The sequence below is a fragment of the Penicillium daleae genome (assembly GCF_028827525.1).
Source record: "Penicillium daleae strain IBT 16125 chromosome Unknown utg000004l_segment0_segment0, whole genome shotgun sequence".
Classification (NCBI taxonomy): Eukaryota; Fungi; Ascomycota; class Eurotiomycetes; order Eurotiales; family Aspergillaceae; genus Penicillium; species Penicillium daleae.
The window spans coordinates 1505570-1527722 of NW_026623152.1; the positions used below are offsets into that span (position 1 = coordinate 1505570).

The 22153-nt window shown below is 51.4% G+C and overlaps 8 protein-coding genes across 8 annotated transcripts; 6 read left to right on the forward strand and 2 right to left on the reverse strand.

Moving 5' to 3' along the window:
* Positions 1 to 448: 448 nt before the first annotated feature.
* N7458_004179 (iron-sulfur cluster assembly scaffold protein) lies at positions 449 to 1133 on the forward strand (the record flags this gene model as incomplete). Its single annotated transcript, XM_056907561.1, has 2 exons — positions 449 to 887; positions 964 to 1133. 2 exons carry the CDS (start codon positions 449 to 451, stop codon positions 1131 to 1133), a joined length of 609 nt encoding a protein of 202 aa, XP_056768288.1.
* Positions 1134 to 2013: 880 nt separating this feature from the next.
* On the reverse strand, positions 2014 to 4265 carry N7458_004180 (ABC1 kinase family protein; the record flags this gene model as incomplete). The annotated part of the gene is made up of 4 exons (XM_056907562.1): positions 2014 to 2264; positions 2329 to 2901; positions 2958 to 3565; positions 3640 to 4265. The coding sequence occupies 4 exons, from the start codon at positions 4263 to 4265 to the stop codon at positions 2014 to 2016; spliced, it is 2058 nt and encodes a 685-aa protein (XP_056768289.1).
* Positions 4266 to 4658: 393 nt separating this feature from the next.
* N7458_004181 (serine/threonine-protein kinase) lies at positions 4659 to 9195 on the reverse strand (the record flags this gene model as incomplete). Its single annotated transcript, XM_056907563.1, has 10 exons — positions 4659 to 5478; positions 5534 to 5984; positions 6043 to 6247; positions 6307 to 7179; positions 7234 to 8040; positions 8094 to 8526; positions 8590 to 8654; positions 8706 to 8735; positions 8793 to 8927; positions 9010 to 9195. The coding sequence occupies 10 exons, from the start codon at positions 9193 to 9195 to the stop codon at positions 4659 to 4661; spliced, it is 4005 nt and encodes a 1334-aa protein (XP_056768290.1).
* A 1861-nt stretch (positions 9196 to 11056) lies between these two features.
* N7458_004182 (uncharacterized protein) lies at positions 11057 to 12373 on the forward strand (the record flags this gene model as incomplete). Its single annotated transcript, XM_056907564.1, has 3 exons — positions 11057 to 11067; positions 11153 to 11594; positions 11684 to 12373. 3 exons carry the CDS (start codon positions 11057 to 11059, stop codon positions 12371 to 12373), a joined length of 1143 nt encoding a protein of 380 aa, XP_056768291.1.
* A 968-nt stretch (positions 12374 to 13341) lies between these two features.
* N7458_004183 (kinase-related protein) lies at positions 13342 to 14199 on the forward strand (the record flags this gene model as incomplete). The annotated part of the gene is made up of 2 exons (XM_056907565.1): positions 13342 to 13381; positions 13523 to 14199. The coding sequence occupies 2 exons, from the start codon at positions 13342 to 13344 to the stop codon at positions 14197 to 14199; spliced, it is 717 nt and encodes a 238-aa protein (XP_056768292.1).
* A 2177-nt stretch (positions 14200 to 16376) lies between these two features.
* On the forward strand, positions 16377 to 17088 carry N7458_004184 (putative GPI anchored cell wall protein; the record flags this gene model as incomplete). Its single annotated transcript, XM_056907566.1, has 3 exons — positions 16377 to 16474; positions 16584 to 16732; positions 16862 to 17088. 3 exons carry the CDS (start codon positions 16377 to 16379, stop codon positions 17086 to 17088), a joined length of 474 nt encoding a protein of 157 aa, XP_056768293.1.
* An 837-nt stretch (positions 17089 to 17925) lies between these two features.
* N7458_004185 (ribonucleotide-diphosphate reductase subunit RNR1) lies at positions 17926 to 20747 on the forward strand (the record flags this gene model as incomplete). The annotated part of the gene is made up of 3 exons (XM_056907567.1): positions 17926 to 17944; positions 18077 to 18234; positions 18321 to 20747. The coding sequence occupies 3 exons, from the start codon at positions 17926 to 17928 to the stop codon at positions 20745 to 20747; spliced, it is 2604 nt and encodes an 867-aa protein (XP_056768294.1).
* A 713-nt stretch (positions 20748 to 21460) lies between these two features.
* N7458_004186 (uncharacterized protein) lies at positions 21461 to 22153 on the forward strand (the record flags this gene model as incomplete). The annotated part of the gene is made up of 1 exon (XM_056907568.1): positions 21461 to 22153. The coding sequence occupies one exon, from the start codon at positions 21461 to 21463 to the stop codon at positions 22151 to 22153; it is 693 nt and encodes a 230-aa protein (XP_056768295.1).

The following is a 22153-nucleotide window of genomic DNA, read 5'->3' on the forward strand; positions in this document are numbered from 1 at the left end:
ATCTAATTGGCCCAGGCTCCTTTCTTCGGGAAAAGATGCTGTTCGCGAGATCCCGCGGAGACAGTGCGGACAACTTCCACATGCCCGGTCAAGCACACCACCATAAGCCATCAGATACCAATATCACTGAAGATCGAGATATCAATAGCACAAGAGAATACTATCACAATTCAAGCTCGTACCTCTCATTTATCAATCGCCTGTTCTGGCCGGCGGCGATGAGTCAGCTCCGATGCCCGCCAGTTGATCCGAGGTCGCAGCGGGCGTTGGCTTACATAAGAATCAGATTATTTAGCAATGAATTCATCACCTCCTCCCGTATCAGATCTGCTTTTTCGCCATCCACCACACCTTCACAACTTCGCTTCAACCATCAACCACAACCCATCCAAAACTCATCGAAATACTCATCGAAATACTCAGACACTCTCAAAACACTTCCATCAACATGTTCAAGCGTCTCGTCACCGTCGCCCCCCGCGTCGGCGTTGCGGCGCCCCGTGCCTTTGCTCCCCTCGCAGGCCTGCAGTCCGTCCAGCCTGTCCAGCGTCAGACCCCTGCCCCGGTTCAGCGGAGAAGTTACCACGAGAAGGTCCTGGACCACTACAATAACCCCCGCAATGTCGGCTCCATGAAGAAGGGTGACCAGGACGTTGGTACCGGTCTCGTCGGTGCCCCCGCTTGTGGCGATGTCATGAAGCTCCAGATTCGTGTGAACAAGGAATCCGGTCGCATTGATGATGTTGTCTTCAAGACATTCGGCTGTGGTAGTGCTATTGCTTCTTCGTCGTATCTGACTGAGCTCGTCCGGGGAATGACTCTGGAGGAGGCCGGCAAGGTTAAGAACACTGATGTGGCGAAAGAGCTTTGCCTGCCCCCTGTCAAGCGTATGTGATTCCGATCTCTCATTTCCGTGAAATTCATAGTCGATGACGTGCTTTATACTAACTCTGATGTCTCTAGTACACTGCTCTATGCTTGCCGAGGACGCCATCAAGTCCGCTATCTCCGACTACTACACCAAGAACCCCTCGGCCCGATCCACTGATCTTTCCGGGACGGGTGCCTCCATGGCCAACGTTAAGGTCGAAATCGACCAGCCCTCCACCGGCAGCCCTGCCGCTTCTCTGTAAGCGGATAGGCTTGCCACATGACACTCATTACTGTTTTACGAGCACGAGCTTTGATCACACCCGAGATCCCCTTTGTCCTTCGGGAACGTTATCTCCAAGCACAATCTTTTGATCGAGGATATTCCCCCTGAGTAGTATGCACCATACACATGCACATCTCCTATTCCGAAATGCAGCGCAGGTGAAACGAATGGATCGGATGGAGAATGAGTTGGTTTTGATCATCGGACAGCCAGCCGGGTGGAGAGTCTCAGTCTGGGTCTGTCTTGGGATGATAGGGTGGATCTCATTTTTTTCAAACAAATTTGCAAATTTGTTTGCTGTACAGAATTTCCCTTTGGTTCGTTTATGGTTCACAGAATATCCTTTTCTTATTTTTTTTTTTTCTGTGGCGCCTTGGTATCTGGGATCCTCGATCGATACTCTCAATTCTGAAAAGCGTGGTGCCATGATAGTTTCAATGAAACGATGATATCAGGACTTTCTTGGATTTCTGTTGCTGTAGCAGAAGTGGAAGTGTCTTAGAAGTGTAACTGGGATAAATGCTCAGCTGGAGGTATTGAAAAGATGTAATCGTCTATATCTTTTGAGTGTCTATGAACAAATGTATCTATACAAGTCATCCATCACTTGTAGCTCATCGCAAGCTACATCAGATCAGAATAGTAGGCCGAATAAACAAGAGAAGGGGGAACACTAATCGAGAATCATCCCGATAACAGTCCAAACAAAGAAAAAAACCCCCCAAGTAAACGCCATCGCTGATGCACAGATAGACCGGCCAAGACAATCCGTGCCTTTCAAAAACCCAAGTAATATATACATCAACAAACCAACCCACATTACCTACCACACGCACCGCACCAGTTGAATCTAGAATCTAGAAGCCAGTCCGAAGACCAAAACGGCTCTTCAACGACAACACAGTCTCGTAGACCGAGAGTCTCACTTCGACACGGAGGTACCCAGCCCATGCGGCCAGGAACGGGAAGAAGTTCACGAAGATGCCTCCCGATTCACGAATCGATTGCATTTGCTCCTCGAAGACGGTCCGGGTGGCGTAGCGCGCGAGAATGAGGAATGTGCGCAAGGGCCCTTGGCGGGTGTGGAGGTTCTCGTCGAGACTGCGGGCTGGAAGGGGTGTTAGGGACTGGAGGTTGTAATACACATCGCGCTCATAGGGGCGGTGACTTACTCAAATCGTTCGTTTTCAGGATCAGCAGGATGATTCGAGGGACCTGGCCGAGCAAGACGACTAGCTGCTGCAACATGCCCTCGCCCAGGGCACCAGTGATCTCCTTCTTCTCCTCAGCAGTCCGTGCAGAGGCGACGTTCTTCTTGGTCAGGACACTGTAGTCACGACCGGTGATGGCGCTGGCAAAGAGTGGGAACTGCTCATCCGTGACACCTGCCACCTTGTAGGCGTACTCGCGCATCCGGGGAACATCAGCATCAATCACAGCCAGCCACAGCTTGGCGTAGTTGCGGCGCAGATCGCGGTCAATGTTGCGGTAAAGACCATGGTCATACAGGATGATATCGAAGTTGGGGTGGCGGCGATTGGGGTTCGGGCGAATAGCGATATTGCCGCCATGAGGATCGCAGTGCAGCGGAGCCTCGTCGCCGAAGATCATCTCGTTGAAGATGTGGGCGAATGCGGCGGAGACTTCTTCGCGGTCAATATTGTTCGCGTCCAGGAAAGCGAGGTCATCGGGGCGGCGGCCAGAGATGAACTCCATGACAAGGATACGCTTTTGAGACCACATCACTAGACAATTATCAGTATTGGGGTTTCATTGGTTCTGCAGTGAGAATATTGTTTACCTTCTGGAATAACCAATGGCGCGTCGGAGTGCTTCTTGAAATACTCGCTGGCAACGGTAGCATTCTGGGCCTCCATACGGAAGTCCAATTCCACAGGCAAAGACAAATCCATCTCTCTCGACAACCACTCAAGATCATACTCCGGGAAGAAGCGCTTGAGCATCGAGAACGTAAACCGAGTCAACGACAGGTCCAGCGGCACCCACTCCGCAAGAGCAGGATGCTGCACCTTGACCGCAACTTTCTGCCCGGTTTCTCTCAGCGTGGCAATATGCACCTGTGCAAGAGAGGCGGCACCAATAGGTGTAGGCTCAAACGAACTGAATAGCTCGTCGATCGTCTGGCCGGTGTCGGTGACAAACATTTCTGCAATTGACTCGATCGACGAGACAGGGCATTTGTCCTGGAGCGGGATGAAAGTCGAGGTCCATTCGATAGGGAGGAGGTAGCCCATGCTACTAAGATGCTGGCCAAGCTTGATGAAGATTGACCCGTTCTTCTCCAAGACGCGCAGGGTGCGCTCTGCACAGCGCTTGTGGCATGCGCGGATTAGGGCATCGTAGTCTTCCGGTGATGCGACGGCGGCTTGGTTGAGGGTGACACGGTAGCTATAAGATTGGCATTGATTTAGTATACCATTGTGGCATGATCGTACGTGCTGTACTTGCTTCCATCCACTTACTCATTGATACAGACGGCGAGAGTACCAACCACGCGACCACTTCTCCTCGCCGCACCATAGATATGCTTGACATTATCCGAGAAGGCGAACGCTCCAACGCCAAGCAATCCTAGCACAACCAAATACTTGACATAATTCCTCTGCGCGGGGCTCGACTTGACTTCCGAGGCATTACCCTTCAAGCTCGAGGCCTCCGCGGAAAGGAGCGTCGCAGTTCTCGAGGCAAACGACCGCTGCGAAGAGGGCGAAATCGGCTTTACCCAATTCTGTCGTGGACTCCATGACTTGACAGTATTTCCAAACAAGAAAGGCGAGTTGCGCACGACCGATTTCGAGTGTGTATGAAACGATGCGCAGGCAGTAAACGAGCCTTTGAGCGGTTGCCCAATAACCGTGGCGGGATTGGCGCAGGCCCGCAGCGGTACGCGAAGCGCTGCGCTCATTCCAGCGAATGCGATCCTAGCAGCGAAGAGAGATAGCGCAATATGGTAAGGACAGTTTGTCTGATATGCGTTTGCTTCACTCCATCGTCTGGAGCATTGGGGGGTCGTGTTGTTGATCAGGGAGATTTTTTTTGAAGCGGTCGCCACCAATCGGCTGATGCGTTGCCCGGTCTCGGGCCGCATGGCCTGCTGCACGTGATTCCGAGATCTATACTCCATACAAGCGACGTCATTGCCACGAGAATCAGGAACACAACCCGAGCATCGAGGTGGCGATGGAGGAAGACGTAGACGTTTCTAGAATTTCTATTCTGTCTGATGTTTCAGGATCATATGTATAGCAACGAGTAATTATGTGTCATTGAAAAGTTTATGTAGGCTCCATGTGCAGCAGCCAGTGCTTCAACATGAGCAGCGGAAAATAGAACAGTTTAAAACAAAGGAAAATAAACCCTGTAACCCGGTCCCCATCTTTTTTTTTCTTGACGCCGCCTATTCTCTCAGAAAAACCAAAGCAGGAAACAAAAGATAAAGAGAGTAAAGCTTGCATGGCACAGGAGACACGAGTTCAGACGATCACGTCCACTCGGAGTCGGCAATAGTAGGGCGTCGGCGACGAGGAATGATAGACGGTCGGCGATTGAGAGAACTTGAAGGTTTCTCCTCATCTTGAAGCATCTCAATTTGCGAGAGACGGTTGGACATGCCACGAGGCATTCGCGGACGAGCAGCCGGAGCAGCGCCATTGAGAGCGGAACCTAGAGACGAAGTACTGCCATCACGGCTACCTGGTCGGAGAGCCAGAGAAGAGGCACTGAGGGCATTTCGAGGGTGGCGGGGTGTTTCACGGCCCTCGAGAAAGGCACGAGACTGGCTCGTACGATTGGCTGACGGGGTGGAAGGTGTAGAGCTGGCGAATGGATTGGGGCTGGATGTGGAAGTGCTCTTTCGGCGGCTAGTAGGTCTGCGCATGAGACCGAGGGAATTGTTGTTCCGTTCGCTAGATTGAACTAGCTTCCCAGCCATGTCTCGCACCAGAATGGCGGGATCGTTCTCAAGCTCCCGGATCGCATCCAGAAGACCATAGGTGGCCAATAGGCCGCCTCCTTGCTCGCTAGAATCACAGATGCTGGAGATAATACGCAGGAGGTTGAGTCGAATGGCGGCTTTATTGTGGTGGAGCTTCTGTCCCAGTCTGGTGAACAGGTCGGCGCGAGCCAAGGTTGATGCCACGGGGGGACTCAGCCGCAGAAGCTTTTGCAGTGGCTCGAGAAGGTTCTCAAAGGCATTTGCTTTGGAGAGTGTCAAGCATCGTACGATAGCATCTGTGAAAGACGTCTTGTCATGCTGGTTCTCCAAAAGATGCTCTTCAACCTTGGCAGTTTCTTCTTGAAGCCTATGAAAACCGTCAGTTTGAAAAGCTCATGCTGTGATTATTTTCGAGAACTTACCATGTGAAGATAGCATCCAAAGCAGTGACCTGCCAGTACGGATCCGCAAGCAGAGAGATATAGAATGCGAGGCCCTTATTGCGCCACAACTCTCGGCGACCGACCTTACCAGACTGCGCCATGTCGCACAGAATGGGCAGCGCAAATTCTTTCAGGGGCCGCTCGGTTTTGACGATCTTCTGGAGCAGAGGAACGATGCCGTTGAGAGCGGCATCTTCTTGTCGAGTCTTGTTCAGACGGCACATGTTGTAAATCGTGTTGAGGATTTGGTTCGAAACCTCGCGGAAGTGGCTCCGTTTCATGGTGGACTGGAGGAGTTCGGTGAGCACGTCGATGGCGTTGGAGTTCTGAAGCGAGTCCAGAGTCGTCGACAGCATGGACAGGTTCTTAATGAACTTCAACATGGTGACTTGGTGGACGGGCGACATTCGTCGAAGTTCTTTCAAGACCCCTATTGGAGATTCTCAGCTTATTTGTCTCAAATTCAAATTGATGACCAAGTCTCTTACGATGCAAAACAGTTCGCTCTGCCACCATCTCTTTCACATGATTCTCGGCCTGCGAGAAAATGAAGAAGATGTTCGCGATTCGACCCTCGATGACCTCGGCCAGCTCTCCTTCCTCGTCCAGGACTCGACTCAGGACGAGAGAAAGCGGGTCTAGCACAGAGTTGCGGGACAAAATTCTGCAAAAGTCGTTCTTCGGCGTGGAGCCCTAACAGTCGTTGTCAGTATCAACGCAACAAGAAACCCATACGATTAAAAGCGACCTACTTGAAGTTCAAACACACTCCAGATACCGTTCACTCCGATCAGCACCAAGTCACGCTCATCTTCATAGTCATCCTCCAGAAACTCAACCAAGACATTGAGACCACCGGCAGAAACAAACATCTGGAGTGTGAGGGTAGACGTCTGGTACATTTGCTGCACAAAAGCAGCCGCTTCCAGACGGATCTCGCGGGGATACTTCTTCGATGCGAATTCATTGACAATCGGGATGCCACCGACGAAGCATAGGTTCTCTTGAATCTCATAGTCATTGTAGATAATGGCGTTCACCACTCTGAGAAGACAGAAAACAATGTCACGGCGACGTGAGGTGTCGAGAATCTCGAGGATAGGAAGCATGCCGTGAGCGCTAATGATGATGTTCTTTGTCTCCGGAAGATCACAGAAGATCGTGAGCAGCTGTTCGGAGATCTCTGCTAGAACATCCTCATCCTGAGAAGTCTTTAGAGAACCCACCAGCCCTTCAACTTGATTCCGGAGACGAGCATACTTGTCACGGGCAATGTTGGCTTCCAAATCCATTTCGTCGAAGCCTTCTTCTAATTGTGCGAAAGGATCGTCGTCATCGTCCTGATCGCCGAGCCAGGAATTATTCGACAATTTGGAGTTGAGCATGAGAGTACTTTGATCGGAACCATCATCACTCTCTGGCTTATCTAGGGCCACCTGATCAGCCCCAAGAATATCGGAGAAGTCTTCATCATTCTCATTCTCGGCGAATTTTTGGATCTCGATAGCGGAACGATCACGCTTCACAGAGAGCTGTTTCCGCAACTGTGGGTGATGGCCTGACAACTCATCGTCAAAGTGCCAGTCTTTGTCGTGAGTTGGCGAGGCAGGGTCATCATCAAGCTCCTAGAATTGGTTAGTACGTCGACGATCAATGATTTCACTTCACACTCTGCGCACCTGGAATACTCCTAGCTTCCGATCGAGAACATCCTCGTTGGCCATGATGAGGTCGGTGTAATCCTCCACAGAGTTCTCCTTGTAGAGAGCGGCTGGACGGGTTCGTCTTACCGGAGGCGCAGGGGTTTGAGTCAAGATGGGAACATTTTGCAGGGCTGATGCCTGCTGCACCTTGCTGGGTTGGCGCCTTGTAGAGCCGCGAGACTTGGTCGGCTCAGCCGATGCTGCCTTGGCCGAATATGGGCGAATTGTCTGTAGGGGATCATTCTCAGCTTGGATTGACCCATGCGAGTTATCCTCAAATTCATCGAAGCTGTCGTCCGTTCTGAGCATAGTTCCATCCAGGGATGCAAACGCCTTGAGCTTCTCGGAGGAAAGCTTCCCACCGAAGTTATCATGAGGCCTCAGATGAGGCAGCTGCAGTGCACTTGGGGATATAGCGGTGACAAAGTCGTCGTCCCAGTTATCATCCTCATTTGAGGCTGGAGACCGGAATCGATCAGCAGTCTTGATGGATGTGGGTGATGGCAGCGTATCCACAAGGGAGCTGCTACGGGCAGCAGGTAATGGTCCCGAATTAGGATCAAACCTGTTAGACTTTCTTGAGGTACCAGCACCGGGAGACCGCAAAGCTTCATTCCATTCCTGAACACTCTTAACAGCCTCTTCATACTCTGTAGACTTCTTAGGGACGACTGAATCACTCCGGCGAGCATTGACAATCCACGGGTGCTTCAGAAGCTTTCTAGCCGATACTCGAAGATTAGGATCCTTTTGGAAGCATTGCATCAAGAAGTCTTTCACGGCCTAACAGTAATCTTAGTATACTGATCACAGGTTATGGCTGAGGATTGACATACCGGCGAAGCACCTTGGGGAAGAGGAGGGTGGTCATCGTTGACAATGCGGAACAGCGCGGGCATGGGCTGTAGGCTGTGGTAAGGCGGCTTGCCCTCGAGCAACTCGATGACAGTACATCCTAAGCTCCAAATGTCCGACGCAGTTGTTGCTCCCGACAGCTCGATGACCTCCGGGGCCATCCAATATGGCGTCCCGACTACGCTCGACTCGCTCAACCCCGTAGTGCGACTAGCCACGCCGAAATCAGCTAGCTTGACAAGGCCTTCCTTCGTGGTCAAGATGTTGGCCCCCTTGATATCTCGATGGATCACACCTTGTTCGTGCAGATACAAGAGTCCATGCAGAACCTGGGACATATACAAACCAACCAAGTTCTCGGGAAACCGGCCAAAGTTCTTGGCGATGGAGTGCAACGAGCCATTTTCGCAGTATCTGCATATCCAAAATCAGCCATTCCGTATCACGAGCGCTATTCATCACCATTCAGGTACATACTCTAGGATAATGTTTAAGGTTTCCGCCGACTTCACGAATCCATGGTACTTGACAATATTTGGGTGCTATTGTCCGGGTCAGCGGGAGTTTGTCGCGAGGCACGTTGGATTTCTCACATCGAGGTTTTTCAGCAGATCGATTTCCAGCTAAGACGCTTTGTATTAGCAGCGAGTCCCGCACATGGAACTGAACGGCCACAATACCATGATAACACGCAATTCAGTTTTGGGGAGGTCCGTCAACTTGATTTGCTTCACTGCAACAGTCTCACCAGTATTCCAGTTCAATGCTCGATAAACCGATCCGAAGGCACCTTTCCCCAGACAGTCACCCAATTGCTATCGGAGAGAAACCCTTTGTTAGCATTTCCTCCAATATGCGGGCACGCGACGAGAGGCAGCTTTCGGGGCCCAAACATACGTAGTCCTTGAGCTCCGCAACATCCATGGCTGACGATTTCAGTACTTTATCTTCCTTCGGTTTCTCGTCTCGTTTCGTTGGGCTGTTGCTGACTCGGGCCAATCGCGGTTTCATGGGTGTGCCGGGCGTCCTGGAGGGGGTGAGGGGGCGCTGCCCCTCACTGGCTTCGCTGGAGCGGGACACCATCACAGCAGCAGGTTAGGACCAGCTGAAGGCCCAGGATGATGTTGATCCGACTGCCGGCCTCAGAATGCGGTTTCAGGTAGACGGAGGTGGGGTGGGAGCTGAGAAGCTAAGGGTGAAGGCAGGAGCCGAGGGCAACAGTCTCAAAGATCATGTCCGCCGTGTCTGAATAGTCCCGGATTGTTAGTCAATCTCAAATCGATCGGATTGCAAACGACCCGAGTGTGTTGCGTGAGAGGCCGCTGATCGTATGCGCGAGTGTTGGGGGAGGGATCGGGCCTCACCAAGCGAGCATTACAGGAGGGACTGCGCTGCCATGCCCCAGCGAACGGATGATGGCGAAGAGGGGCAGTGCGCATTCGAGGAGCACAGATGATATTGGAATACGGGGGTGAGACTAGACCAGACCAACATACAAGAGAGACCGAGGATAGGCGTGAAGAGGGTTGGGGTGCGAATGGTGGTTGTTTTGAAGTTTCCCTTCTCCACAGGCCGCCGCATGATGCTGCGGCTGTGCAGAACGCCCGCCGATCAGCCCTACAGAGCCCCTGCGTACGGTCTTCAATCCTCGACAGTTCTTGGCCTCTGACAATGAAGGTTACGATTGAAGAATACTCGGGCGACAAAATCTACATAGTGCTGAATTTCAGGTCATATGAAATTAAGTATCCCTCCAGTGTAGGTTTGCTCGACCAAGCCACCACTGTATGTAGAACGATAGCTGAGACTCAAATTACTAAGACTATCCGCATTGCACGTACGGCAAAATTAGATGACGATATTCCCCGAGGTCAAAAGGCGCCATCAAGTGCAAGCTGCTGGGATATGGCAAGAGCACATTCTCAAGCCACTTCACTGGCCCACTCCATCGCACTCGAAACTCCACTCGCCCCATCCAAGCGATCGAGGACACAGTACAATCAGGGCTGGTTCCATGGAAATGGTTGCTTCACCCATAAAAACCCAGTCCACAAAGTGCCGCCAAAGTTCAATATCCACTGTGCTGGATGGAGGACGACCCAAGAACGGCCTATGTTGTAGCCGCCTCTCTACACTTGGAAATAGATGGGCAATGTCCAGAGCTACGCAGTTGACTAATCGATTCAAGTTCAATTGACACGCAATTGTATGAGCTGGAGGTAGTATTAACCCAAATTTCCCAGTGGTATCCGAATATGCCACATGCATCGCTCCATCATAAAGCGGGATCTCAACACGTAAAGGAGGGGTTGTAGGGTCGCCGAAGCGCGGAGTTCAGAGTACCCTCACTCTGGTTAAACGCCGATAGAGCATGCGCACGGTATTGTAAAGCTTGTGAGGGGTGGAAATGCAATAGCGGTCTTTGCTTTGGGGATTCAGGCATTGTGCGAGACTCGTCCTGTCATCCTGTCAGCGTCAGTTCTCGCGTCAGTTATGTTTGCAGCATAAGCTGTGTATTGGTCTCTGCGAGGGTAGCCCTGTCGAGCATTTGACAGGAATGATCCGCATATCAGCGAGACCATAAGGTTCAGTAATGAATGCGGAAGACGTCGAGAGCCAATGTCTCAATATAGACGAGTCGGAAAGGAGCCTGTCTGGTGTTTGGAGTCTGGACCCAGCTTGTCATTGTCGAGCGGAGAGCTGCCCGCAACTTCCTCATGTGTAAATCACGTGACCTTCCCAGCCACTATGGCCTCAGGCCACCAGTTCTCAGGCCTCTCCCCGTCGAAAAACCCGAACTCTCCCAATCTCCCCTTCCGATCGGTCTCCATCTCTCCCCCCACACCACGTCGATATCCCGGGGTCGCGTTTAATCATTTTTGCTATCTTTGCTGTTCATTTTTCGCATTCTTTAATCTATTCTTATTCTTTTCTTTCTTGAAAAATGGGTATTCCGTATGTGCCTGTCTCCTCTCCTTTTAGTTGCTTGGCTCTTGTCGCACGCGCCACCTCGTCGCCGCGTTGACTAACATGATCTCAGGATGTGGCGCGAGCCTACCGAGGCCGATGCACTCAAGTCTGCGCTGGACAAAGACCCTACTGCTGCAGCGAGATCCTCGATTCGCCGTGCAAATGCGACCCGACACCCGTCATCGCACTCTACCTCCCGCGCACGCCGACTGATGTCCACATTCCATTCCCAGATGCTTGAAGAGATTCAGCGCGGCGTGGGTGACCCTCAGCTCGGTCTTCGATCACCTGTGCTGAACCTGGGTGTTAGTGAGGATGGCTTAGATCTGGATGCCAGTCGGCGCGAAGCTTTGAGCCGTGGTGCCACGCGTTCGGAGTCGCACCGCCGCAGCGAGCATGCCAGTCAACGTTCTCGCAGCGCTCGGGAATTTCAAGAATACCTAGCTGCTCGAGCTGATGCTCAGTCGCGCAATTCGAACCGTCCTCATTTGACCCCGGGCTTTGCTCCTGCAGTGGCCTATCGCACCGCTAGTTCGCCGCGGCCGTCGTCGGATAGCATTCATCTCCCCCCCTTCCCGTTCCATTGATGCGCCCATCTCAGAGCCGGCCTCACTACAATGGCGTGCGCTCCACTACACTGCGAGACTATCGTACTGGCAATGTGCCCCGTCGGGTGCCCCGTGATTCTATGCCCCCTGCTGACTCTACTGTCGATGGCCTGGGAGACCGCCAGCGGAGTCTGAGCCCTGATGTGGAGCGCGAAAACGATGCATGGGAAACTTTACTGTCGACCATCACTCCGGATGCAAACCCGCCCTCCACCGACACGTCCTTTTCGTCATTGGTAGCGGCTGAGACTAGACGCAACGCGTCTGCGCTGGCTTCGTCTCTGCTCCCACCCAGCTCGGGTCCTTCGCGCGCCGTCCACCTGGCGCTAGATCCGTACCCCAGCACCCTTCACCCTTGTGACTTTTCTTCTTCCGATGACGACGAGGATGATACTCCTGTCAGCTATCATCGCTACGTGGGTTCCGCGGGTATCCAGAGCTCGGCGCGTCGCTCCCCCGGCTTGTATTCAACCATGAGCAGCCACCCTCCTATTCCTACAATCTCCTTTTCTTTCTCCGACTCGGGCGACACGGATCTTCAGCAAATGCGGGCCATTCTGGACCGACTGGCCCGTCGAGAGGATATCCCGGATGATTGGTGGGCTGGGGCTGGTCTCTCGCGCAACATTGCTCGCGGCCTCCATGCTAGTGGCGAACGCAATGAAACCGAGGGAACCGAGTGATAATATCGGTGCTACATATGCAACATACACTTTTAATGACGGCGTGTTTCTTATTCTGTTTTTCTTCCTCACCTTTCGGGAATCGGGTCATCTACATGGCGTTTTTTTTTTGATGGATTGTTTTTGATCGGCGTTGGGGGGATAGTGGATTTGTGTACCAGGTAATCTGGCCTTCATCTCATCTGCACTGATCTCTTCGGGAGAGTTTGTTTCTTTTCCTGACCCCCGGGAATGGTTGTTCCCATTACGACTGTGCTGGTTTGCGGTCTGGTCTCTGATTGTTGTCGACCGGGCAGGTCACTAAAACTCGGACATCATCTTCATGTATCCATATCTGACTAGGGCTTGATCTAAGAGCTATGTTGCGTCCAATAAAAGCACATGCTTGCAATGATTATGGCAAGCGGATGATGTCATTGTCAGCCTAAGATAAGCTTCCTTGTAGCATAAGGAGATAGATCTAACGAGCACGGGCATACATATTCACACCCTTTTCATCCTCTCTATATCATCCCAACATCCCTGTTTGGCATATTTTGGCCGTGGAGGGCCAAGCGGCCTATGTTTTCCCACTATTTTGTGACGTATGAACAGCCTCGGAGCACAGCAGTCCCCACCGGAAATCAGTCATGGAGAGCCCCGCCAAATCCGTTATCGCGAACGCATTTCGTACCCATTCCCCCCCGATAAACCAACAACCCCCAATCCTCAAGAACAGACCGCAATTCGTCCTCATTGCAGTCGACACCCTCGTGCTACCGCTGGCTTCCAATTGCTATTGCTTTTGTGGGATTTACTGAGCGGACCCACGCCGGAGATCTCGTATCACCTGTGCACGCGACGAAAACGACTGCTCATCTGAACATCCCTCTGTGGCTGCCTGTAGGCATTCGCCCATAGTGTCTTGCATCGATACGCAAATTGGAGCTGGGCCTTTTGTTGTCGGCTCGCCAGTCACCTCGGACATTATGGACGAGCAGGTTGACCGTCTGGTCAAGAAGATCTGGGGTAAGTGGGATAAACCTGCTAACCAACCCTCCACCCCTTTGGGCTGGCTTGGACCCAATGCCAGCGAAAAGACAATTACCTCCTCGCAAACCATACATTCTACACATTCAAGAACTACAGACTAACCACCTTCTCCCCCAGCCAAATACTGCTCCACCGCAGACAACGCCCGCCTCATGATCGCAGTCAGCGGCATCCCAGGCTCCGGCAAAACCGAACTCGCCAGTACAACGTCCCAACGCATCAACCAAATCCACTTCTCCGAGAACCCTTCCTCCAAAACTCCCATCGCCACTTCCCTCCCCATGGACGGCTACCACCTAACCCGCGCCCAACTCTCCGCCATGCCAGACCCAACGCACGCCTTCGCCCGGCGCGGCGCAGCATTCACCTTCGACGCGCATAAATTCCTTCACCTAGTGCGCGCCCTCCGCGAGCCCCTCACGCCAGACACGAAACCCATCTACGCGCCTAGTTTTGATCATGCGGTTAAGGATCCTGTCGAGGATGATATTGCCATTGCGCCGACGACGAGGGTGATCTTTTTCGAGGGCAATTATTTGAGTTTGAATAAGGAGCCATGGGATTGTGTGGCGCGGTTGATGGATGAATTGTGGTTTGTCGAGGTGGACTTTGAGGTTGCGAGGAAGAGGTTGGTTAGGAGGCATGTTAAGGCCGGGATTGCGGCGGATGAGGTTCAGGCGGATGTTCGGGTGAGGGAGAATGATTTGGTTAATGGGAAGGAGATTGTGGAGTATAGGTTGCCGGTGCAGGAGGTGGTGTCGAGTATTTATGATCCGGCTTGGGAGAGGTTGTAAACGAGATGGAAGCGTGAAAAGGTGTTCGTGCATGTGTTTGCGCTATAGATGATATCCTGCTGTGATGCTGATATGGCTCGTATATTTTATTTTTTGCATATCTTTGTTACTTGAGCTGGAAGTATAGATATAGAATTTTGATTCGATCTTTTGAGCTTGTCTAAACTTTAGATATGTGCGTCTGGGAGTCTATGGCGAGTGCATAGGTGCTAAAGTCAACCATGACAACTTGGTTTGTAGTAGAACGTGGTCACACTAAAGTTACCTAGGTTTTACACACTATTTCTGACCAGGTTGAGCTCCTGAACCCTCATATGGCCAGAAAGTTATGCATTCAATTATCTATTTTATTCGATCTCTACATAATTACCCTCCGCAAAGATGCTTCTTACACAGTTACTAGTATCTTATTTACTAATCTTCTACCACGTCTTTCAACACGTCTTGCAATGTGTCTTTCAACACGTTCTTCTGTATCTCTTTCGTTGAATATTAATTTAGGTAACTTCTATAAGGTTATATAATCGAAGTATATCTAGTATCCAAATTCTTCCTCGTACTTTTCTTTGTTTAAAAATAGACTATGTGGACCTCAGTACAGCTAAGTTCTTCGTGTAAAGGTGGCAGAGTTCAGTACTATCAACATATATATTCACTCTACCTGTCTCTGTAGACTACCTATCTTTACCTAATGATCTCTCAACGCTCTATCGGGCTTTACTCTCTCTTCTTATTGACCTTACTACAACCTTTTCTTATCTACCTCGAATCATGCCTGTTGCTATCTATCGTGCGCGCGATGGCCTGGATAGAGCTGTGTTCAAGACTAATACGTATATTTTGAATATAATGAATTCAATCTATAAGATTTTGATTAGGTTATTAAAAGATTCTGAGCACGTTAAGCCTCGAAGGCTCATCGTGCTCAGAAATATTGGGCGGGTTTGTAACCACGCTCAACTTTAGTGTGACCACGTTCTACTATATGCCCATAATAACTCTATTGTTAGGACTTCAAATACTCTGAAATTAGTTAACTTAGGCTTATCTAATAGTCTGGTTCTATTGCTACATCATTTCCTGCTCGGTAACATCCATTCTCATTCACTCTGATTCCATATCCTAAAAGGATTTCTAGCATACGAATGTCTGAAGGGACCGAAGTACGGGGTGAACTCTATAAGTTGTCCTTGTTGAGCAAACACATTACTATCTATTACTATCTATTACTATTTAATGTTATAAATGTGTTGCCTCACTCCTGAAATGGCTTATACAAGTGCAGACTCACTGTCAGGCATCTCACCCTTCTATATAGCCTTGGTATCACAATTGCCCGGTACTGATCTCAATAGCAATCATGACACAGCCCCATCTGATAACATTTTCAACACACACTAATTATAGCATTTTAGGTATCCATGGGTATTGCAGGTCAAATATCCGTGTCTCGCTTGGCTTCACTAAGCTCGCCGAGTCCCATTTCGGGGTCGGAAGCCCGTGCCTAGTTGGGCACTGCTGGTAGACCCTGTTTCATCAGCCCCATCATACATTGTATAGGGTTTTTGCCTGTTATTAGCAAAGGGCGAAGGATCTGTGCTTGGGGCTATTGGTGATAGATACTGTATTGGATGATTATGAACAAGCACTCGCCAGTGTCTCCTCCGGGATCAGGGTCCCTGACGCTAGGTCCTAATTAAGGTACGGACATGGGGTAGGTTTCAGACAGGCGTATGTCCTATTACATAGTATTGTAATGGTTCGAAAGTATAATCTATATGTAATCCACATATAGCCTATACTTCCATCGTAGTACACCTTACCGCCCCCATACATGCAGTGCCACAGCGGAGCCATCCATTGCAGCTCATCCATTGGGCGCCTCCTGCAACGGGAGCCCAAAACCCACACTTTTCCCCTTTCGACGGGACCCTGTTTCTCTTCCCACCCTGAAGGACCTCTTCGAGATCGGACTCTATCTTCCCCTTCGTCACTCTTTGTCTTCTACTTTGCGCACCCTCGTTTACGTCGCAAACCCAGTCGCTCTTTAGCATTACCACGGTCCTTATACTTCCAATCACTACTACCAACTCCTCTTTCCATTTTTACCCCCTACAATCGCTGTGCGATCCTATCTCCGTCAATTCCAACTCTCGTCAACCCTTTCGCTTTTCACCATGTTCTTCAACAAGTCTACCCTCGCCCTGGCCTTCGTGGCCTTGGCCAACCTCGTCTCTGCTGGCCAGACTCCTGCCTGTCTTCTGTCGGTTATCGGGTATGTGGATTCTGTCGATATGGGGCCGCGATTGCGATGGGCATTCTCCCCGAAGCCCCTCGACCAACATTCCGATCGCGTTCTGGAAACGCTGACTTTCTCCCCCTAGTGCCTCGTCCAACCCCGCCGACCTGGCTACCCTGTGCGGCTCCGACATGAAGAACATCGAATCCCAGATCGCGAACAAGTGCGGAGACAATACCCAGTCGGCCCTGAAGTTCTACGCCAACACCTGCAACGCCGCTGGTCACAAAGTTGGTAAGGATATCCTCACCTATCACCGATGAATCACGAGGAAGCCCGATCCTATCTATGATGAGAATTGTTGCCAGGACTTGCTCGCCGTTCGGATCTAGAAGTACGGTTAACTGATCAATTTCTCCACAGACATCTCTAGCGTCACTGCCACTTCCTCGGGCTTCGTTACTGCCACCGCGACCTCTGGCTCCGCCACTGGCTCCGTTGGTACTTCTCCTACTGGCTCTAGCGCTAGCGGTAGTGCCTCTGGCTCTGCTTCTACCCCCAAGGCTACCGCCAACGCTGCGGCCGGTCTCCAGTTCCAGGGCACTGCTCTTGCTGCTGCGGTGTTCGTCGGTGCCGCCGCACTGCTGTAAGACTGCATCTCCGTCTTGTCGCTTGAAGATTTGCAACGCGCCTTTTGGATGTATTGTTAGGTAAATTGGCTTCTTGATATGCTTTGTTTTGATCGTTCGATCTGTGTCTTATCTACCGTCTTGTCCACGGAGAAGCCGATTCGAATACTGTCGGATTGTTCGAATTGCGTTGCTGCACATGTTTTCCGCTTTTAGGCTCCACCGCCTGTCATTTTAGAAGGCAAAATTGATTGCTATGGTGTTTCCTTGATACATCCCTAGACCCCCTTTATTGACCGTGCATGGAGGGTGCATGGTTGCCTGGGCTGTCCAGCAGTAAGGAGGAATGGTGACTCATGATGGACCCGTCAGATGAACACGATAGAATACTCGATACATAATGTACACCTCAATAATCCTCCGTAACCCGAGTGACATCGGGTTGTCTGAGCCCGGAATGCGGGCGTCCGCCCGGCGACAGTAGCCCCAATGCCATGCGGCCTCTTCCAGTGGACCCCATCGCGTGTTCACGTGACCAGCGCGATCCAATTATTAATATTACTCAGCGCGGTAGCCAAGCGGTAAGCAAAAAGGGAGCCGAATCAGGCCAAACGCGAAAATTCACGAACAAAAACGCGTCTGCCCTGGCGACATCAAATATCCTCGCCCCTCCACTCTTTCTCTTCTTCCCATCCCACCTCTCTACACCTACATTCCCCTCCTCACCGATCCTCCCTCTCCATATTATTGTCCCTCCAAACTCCCAAGTCTAATACATCCTCTATTCTCTTCTCAACTCTTTATACCTCTTTGCTCTAATCTGTTCTCCCCATCCCTCCCTTCCTCCCACTCTTCAAGATGTTCGTTTACAAGCGAGGTAAGCTTCATCAATCCTTGTACCGGAAACTGCGTGGCTCTAGCCGCGGGGTAGACGCGTTTGAATGCAATCATGCATGGCAGCTGTCTTTGCCACTGACGTCAAATTGATACTGACGCGACTATCTCGCAGACGGACGCAAAGAACGCGTGCAGTTCGACAAGATCACGGCCCGTGTGTCGAGGCTTTGTTATGGCCTTGACCCGGAGCACGTCGATGCTGCCGCCATCACGCAAAAGGTCATCTCTGGTGTGTACCAAGGTGTTAACACCATTGAGTTGGACAACCTGGTATGTGACACTGCTGCCGCCACCGCCGTACACGGTGCCAAAGACCCATGAGTGGAACAGAAGCTAACAACTCACTTTTCTACTAGGCTGCCGAGACTGCGGCTTACATGACCGTCACACACCCTGACTACGCCATCCTGGCTGCCCGTATCGCCGTATCCAACCTCCACAAGCAGACCAAGAAGCAATTCTCCATGGTCATCTCCGACCTCTACCACTATGTCAACCCCAAGAACAACAAGCCCGCCCCCATGATCTCCAAGGACATCTACGAGATTGTACAGAAGCACGCCGAAGAGCTCAACTCTGCCATTGTCTACGACCGTGATTTCAACTACAACTTCTTCGGCTTCAAGACTCTGGAGCGCTCATATCTTCTCCGCATCGATGGCAAGATTGCCGAGCGTCCTCAGCACCTGTTGATGCGTGTTGCTGTGGGTATTCACGGTGAGGACATTGAGAAGGCTATTGAGACCTACCACTTGATGTCTCAGAAGTACTTTACTCACGCTTCCCCTACTCTGTTCAACGCTGCTACCCCGCAACCCCAGCTGGCCTCTTGCTTCCTCGTTGACATAAAGGAGGACAGCATTGAGGGTATCTATGACACTCTCAAGACCTGTGCCATGATCTCCAAGACTGCTGGTGGTATTGGTTTGAACGTTCACCGCATCCGTGCCACTGGTTCCTACATTGGCGGAACCAACGGCTCTTCCAACGGTATCGTGCCCATGCTCCGGGTCTACAACAACACTGCTCGTTACGTTGACCAGGGTGGTAACAAGCGTCCCGGTGCTTTCGCCATCTACCTGGAGCCCTGGCACGCGGATGTTTTCGATTTCCTCGATCTCCGCAAGAATCACGGCAAGGAGGAAGTCCGTGCCCGTGATCTGTTCTATGCCTTGTGGACCCCCGATCTGTTCATGAAGCGGGTTGAAGCCAACGGTGATTGGACCCTGTTCTGCCCCAACGAGGCTCCTGGTCTTGCTGATGTCTACGGCGACGAGTTCGATGCTCTGTACGAGCGCTACGAGCAGGAGGGCCGTGGCCGCAAGACCATCAAGGCTCAGAAGCTGTGGTATGCCATCCTCGAGGCTCAGACCGAGACTGGTAACCCCTTCATGCTGTACAAGGATGCTTGCAACAAGAAGAGCAACCAGAAGAATCTGGGTACTATCCGCAGTTCCAACCTGTGCACTGAGATTGTCGAGTACAGCGCTCCCGATGAGGTTGCCGTCTGCAACTTGGCTTCTCTCGCTCTCCCTACCTTTGTTGATGCCGCTCGCGGCGAGTATGACTTTGGCAAGCTCCACGAGGTTGTTCAGGTTCTGGTTCGCAACTTGAACAAGATCATTGATGTCAACTACTACCCTGTCCCCGAGGCCAAGAAGAGCAACTTCCGTCATCGCCCTATTGCCGTCGGTGTCAACGGTCTGGCTGATGCTTTCCTCGCTCTGCGTCTGCCTTTCGACTCTCCCGAGGCCAAGCAGCTGAACATCCAAATCTTCGAGACTATCTACCACGGTGCTCTCACTGCTTCTGCAGATCTGGCCGCCAAGCTCGGTACTTACGAGACCTACCCTGGCTCGCCCGTGTCGCAGGGTATCCTGCAGTACGACATGTGGGACCGCACCCCTACTGATCTCTGGGACTGGGCTTCTCTGAAGGCTAGAATCGCCGAGGTTGGTGTTCGCAACAGTCTGCTGGTGGCTCCTATGCCCACTGCCAGTACTTCCCAGATTCTGGGCTTCAACGAGTGCTTCGAGCCTTACACCTCGAATATCTACTCTCGTCGTGTCCTGGCTGGTGAGTTCCAGGTGGTCAACCCCTGGCTGCTCAAGGACCTGGTCGACCTTGGCCTGTGGTCCGACAACATGAAGAACCGCATCATCGCCGATGGCGGTTCCGTTCAGAACATCCCCAACATCCCCGCGGACATCAAGGCCCTGTACAAGACCGTTTGGGAGATCTCCCAGCGCTCCATCCTGCAGATGGCCGCTGACCGTGGTGCCTTCATCGACCAGTCCCAGTCACTCAACATCCACATGAAGGAGCCCACCATGGGCAAGATCACCTCCATGCACTTTGCTGGCTGGAAGATGGGTCTCAAGACCGGCATGTACTACCTGCGTACCATGGCCGCCTCCGCCCCTATCCAGTTCACCGTCGACCAGGAGCAGCTCAAGGTCGAGGACACCAACGTTGCCCGCGCCAATGCTGCGTATAAGAAGCGTGCCGTCGGCGCCGCTGGCTCCGCCTACTCGGCCGTGCCTCGTACCAACGGTTCCGACGCGGTTGCTACCCCTGCCACCGCCAGCCCTAGCCTGGAGAGCCCTCGCACTCTGGTCGAGCCTACTGCTACTGTCATCGTCCCCACTGCCTCCAACGGCGCCAACTCGGAGGAGGCTGCTGAGGGTGAGACCGAGGGCAAGTCTGAAGAAGATATCTTCTCGGACAAGGTTCTCCAGTGCAGCATTGAGAACAAGGAGGCTTGCATTATGTGCCAGGGTTAGAATGGTTAAAACGTTTTTTGTTCTGTTTTTACACGATTCTCATGTTTGATCCCCCTTTTTTCATATGTTGCTTCCTGTCTTGCTTGCCCTTGTTGACTTGTCTCCTGTTCGCACTGGTTTTGTGTGATTTATGTATCCATATTATGAGATTGATGCTTGTTTTTTCTTTTCAAGATTTCTTTTGTTCTTTCTTGTGGTCCACTGTCATTCCTGAAATTGGTTTGATCAATACAATACGTAACTCTGCCAATTCAGTTCGGGTTTTGTTAAATGGGCCTCCTTTACTGAGAGGTAATGTAAGATGTGCCTTGTATGGCGCAGTCCCTTTCTACATAATATACCCCATGTGGAAGGCAATATGTTTTCTAAATCCAGTCCCCAGTGTCGGTCTCGACTATCTAGGCAGCCGTCACATGACCTCACCCGCTCTCAAGACGAATATTGAAGATAGTAACCTCAAAGTACTGCATGTATCGCCTACTTTCAAATAAAATGGCAGAATAAGACGTCTATGACAGTACTTCCGGAGAAGAGGAGCATATCCTCCCCCTACCAAACAACAGACAAATAGCCTACGCCCACAACGGGCCTATCACCTCGAGGACAGTGATTATATATTCTTCCCAGGCCTCTTTGGCATCGGCAGCGCAGCCAGAGTATCACAATCATGCCGCGCGCTCCAAGCACATTTAATCGCACCTACTCTCCCAGGAATGGGAAATACAAGCACCCGCGATAAATCAGTGCCCTACCACGTCTCCCTCGCGAGGGATATATCAGCCCTACTATCCCACCTCTACCCGACAGACGCGTTCGATGCCTTGTATCTATCGGGTGGATCTTACGGCACGGTACCCGCGCAGATGTTATATGGAGCGCCGTATGAGCTATTCCCAGCCGGACGCAAGATTGTAGGGTGTCTTTTGTTGTCTGGCTTTTCGCCGGTGAAATACCATGCCGGTTATGTGGGAACGCTTAGTTGGCAGAACTGGTTTTCTTTCGGCCCGCCTATGCAGTTGATTCCTTTCCATTTGCTGCAGTGGTTCTTCCGGGGTATTGTGGGCTCGAGTATGAAGAGTCAAGACGGTGCGGAAGAATTTCTGAGAAAATGTATTTTTGGTAAGATGGATAGTGCGGAAAGAATCAAGTTTGAGGAGTGGCTTGGGATAGAGGGGTTGAGTGAGGATGTCTTTGTTGCGAATATGGCTGGGGAGGTTATTAGGTGTAATGGCAATTGGGATGGGTTTATGGAGGTGGCGGATGTGATGCATTCGGATTGGGGGTTTGAGCCGAAGGAGCTTGATGAGGAGCATGCGGTGAAACCTGTGCTTGTTGTCGGGTCGAGTGTTGATTATATTGGTGGGAGTTGTAATGGATTGTGGAGAATTATAGGTCTGCTAGGTTGA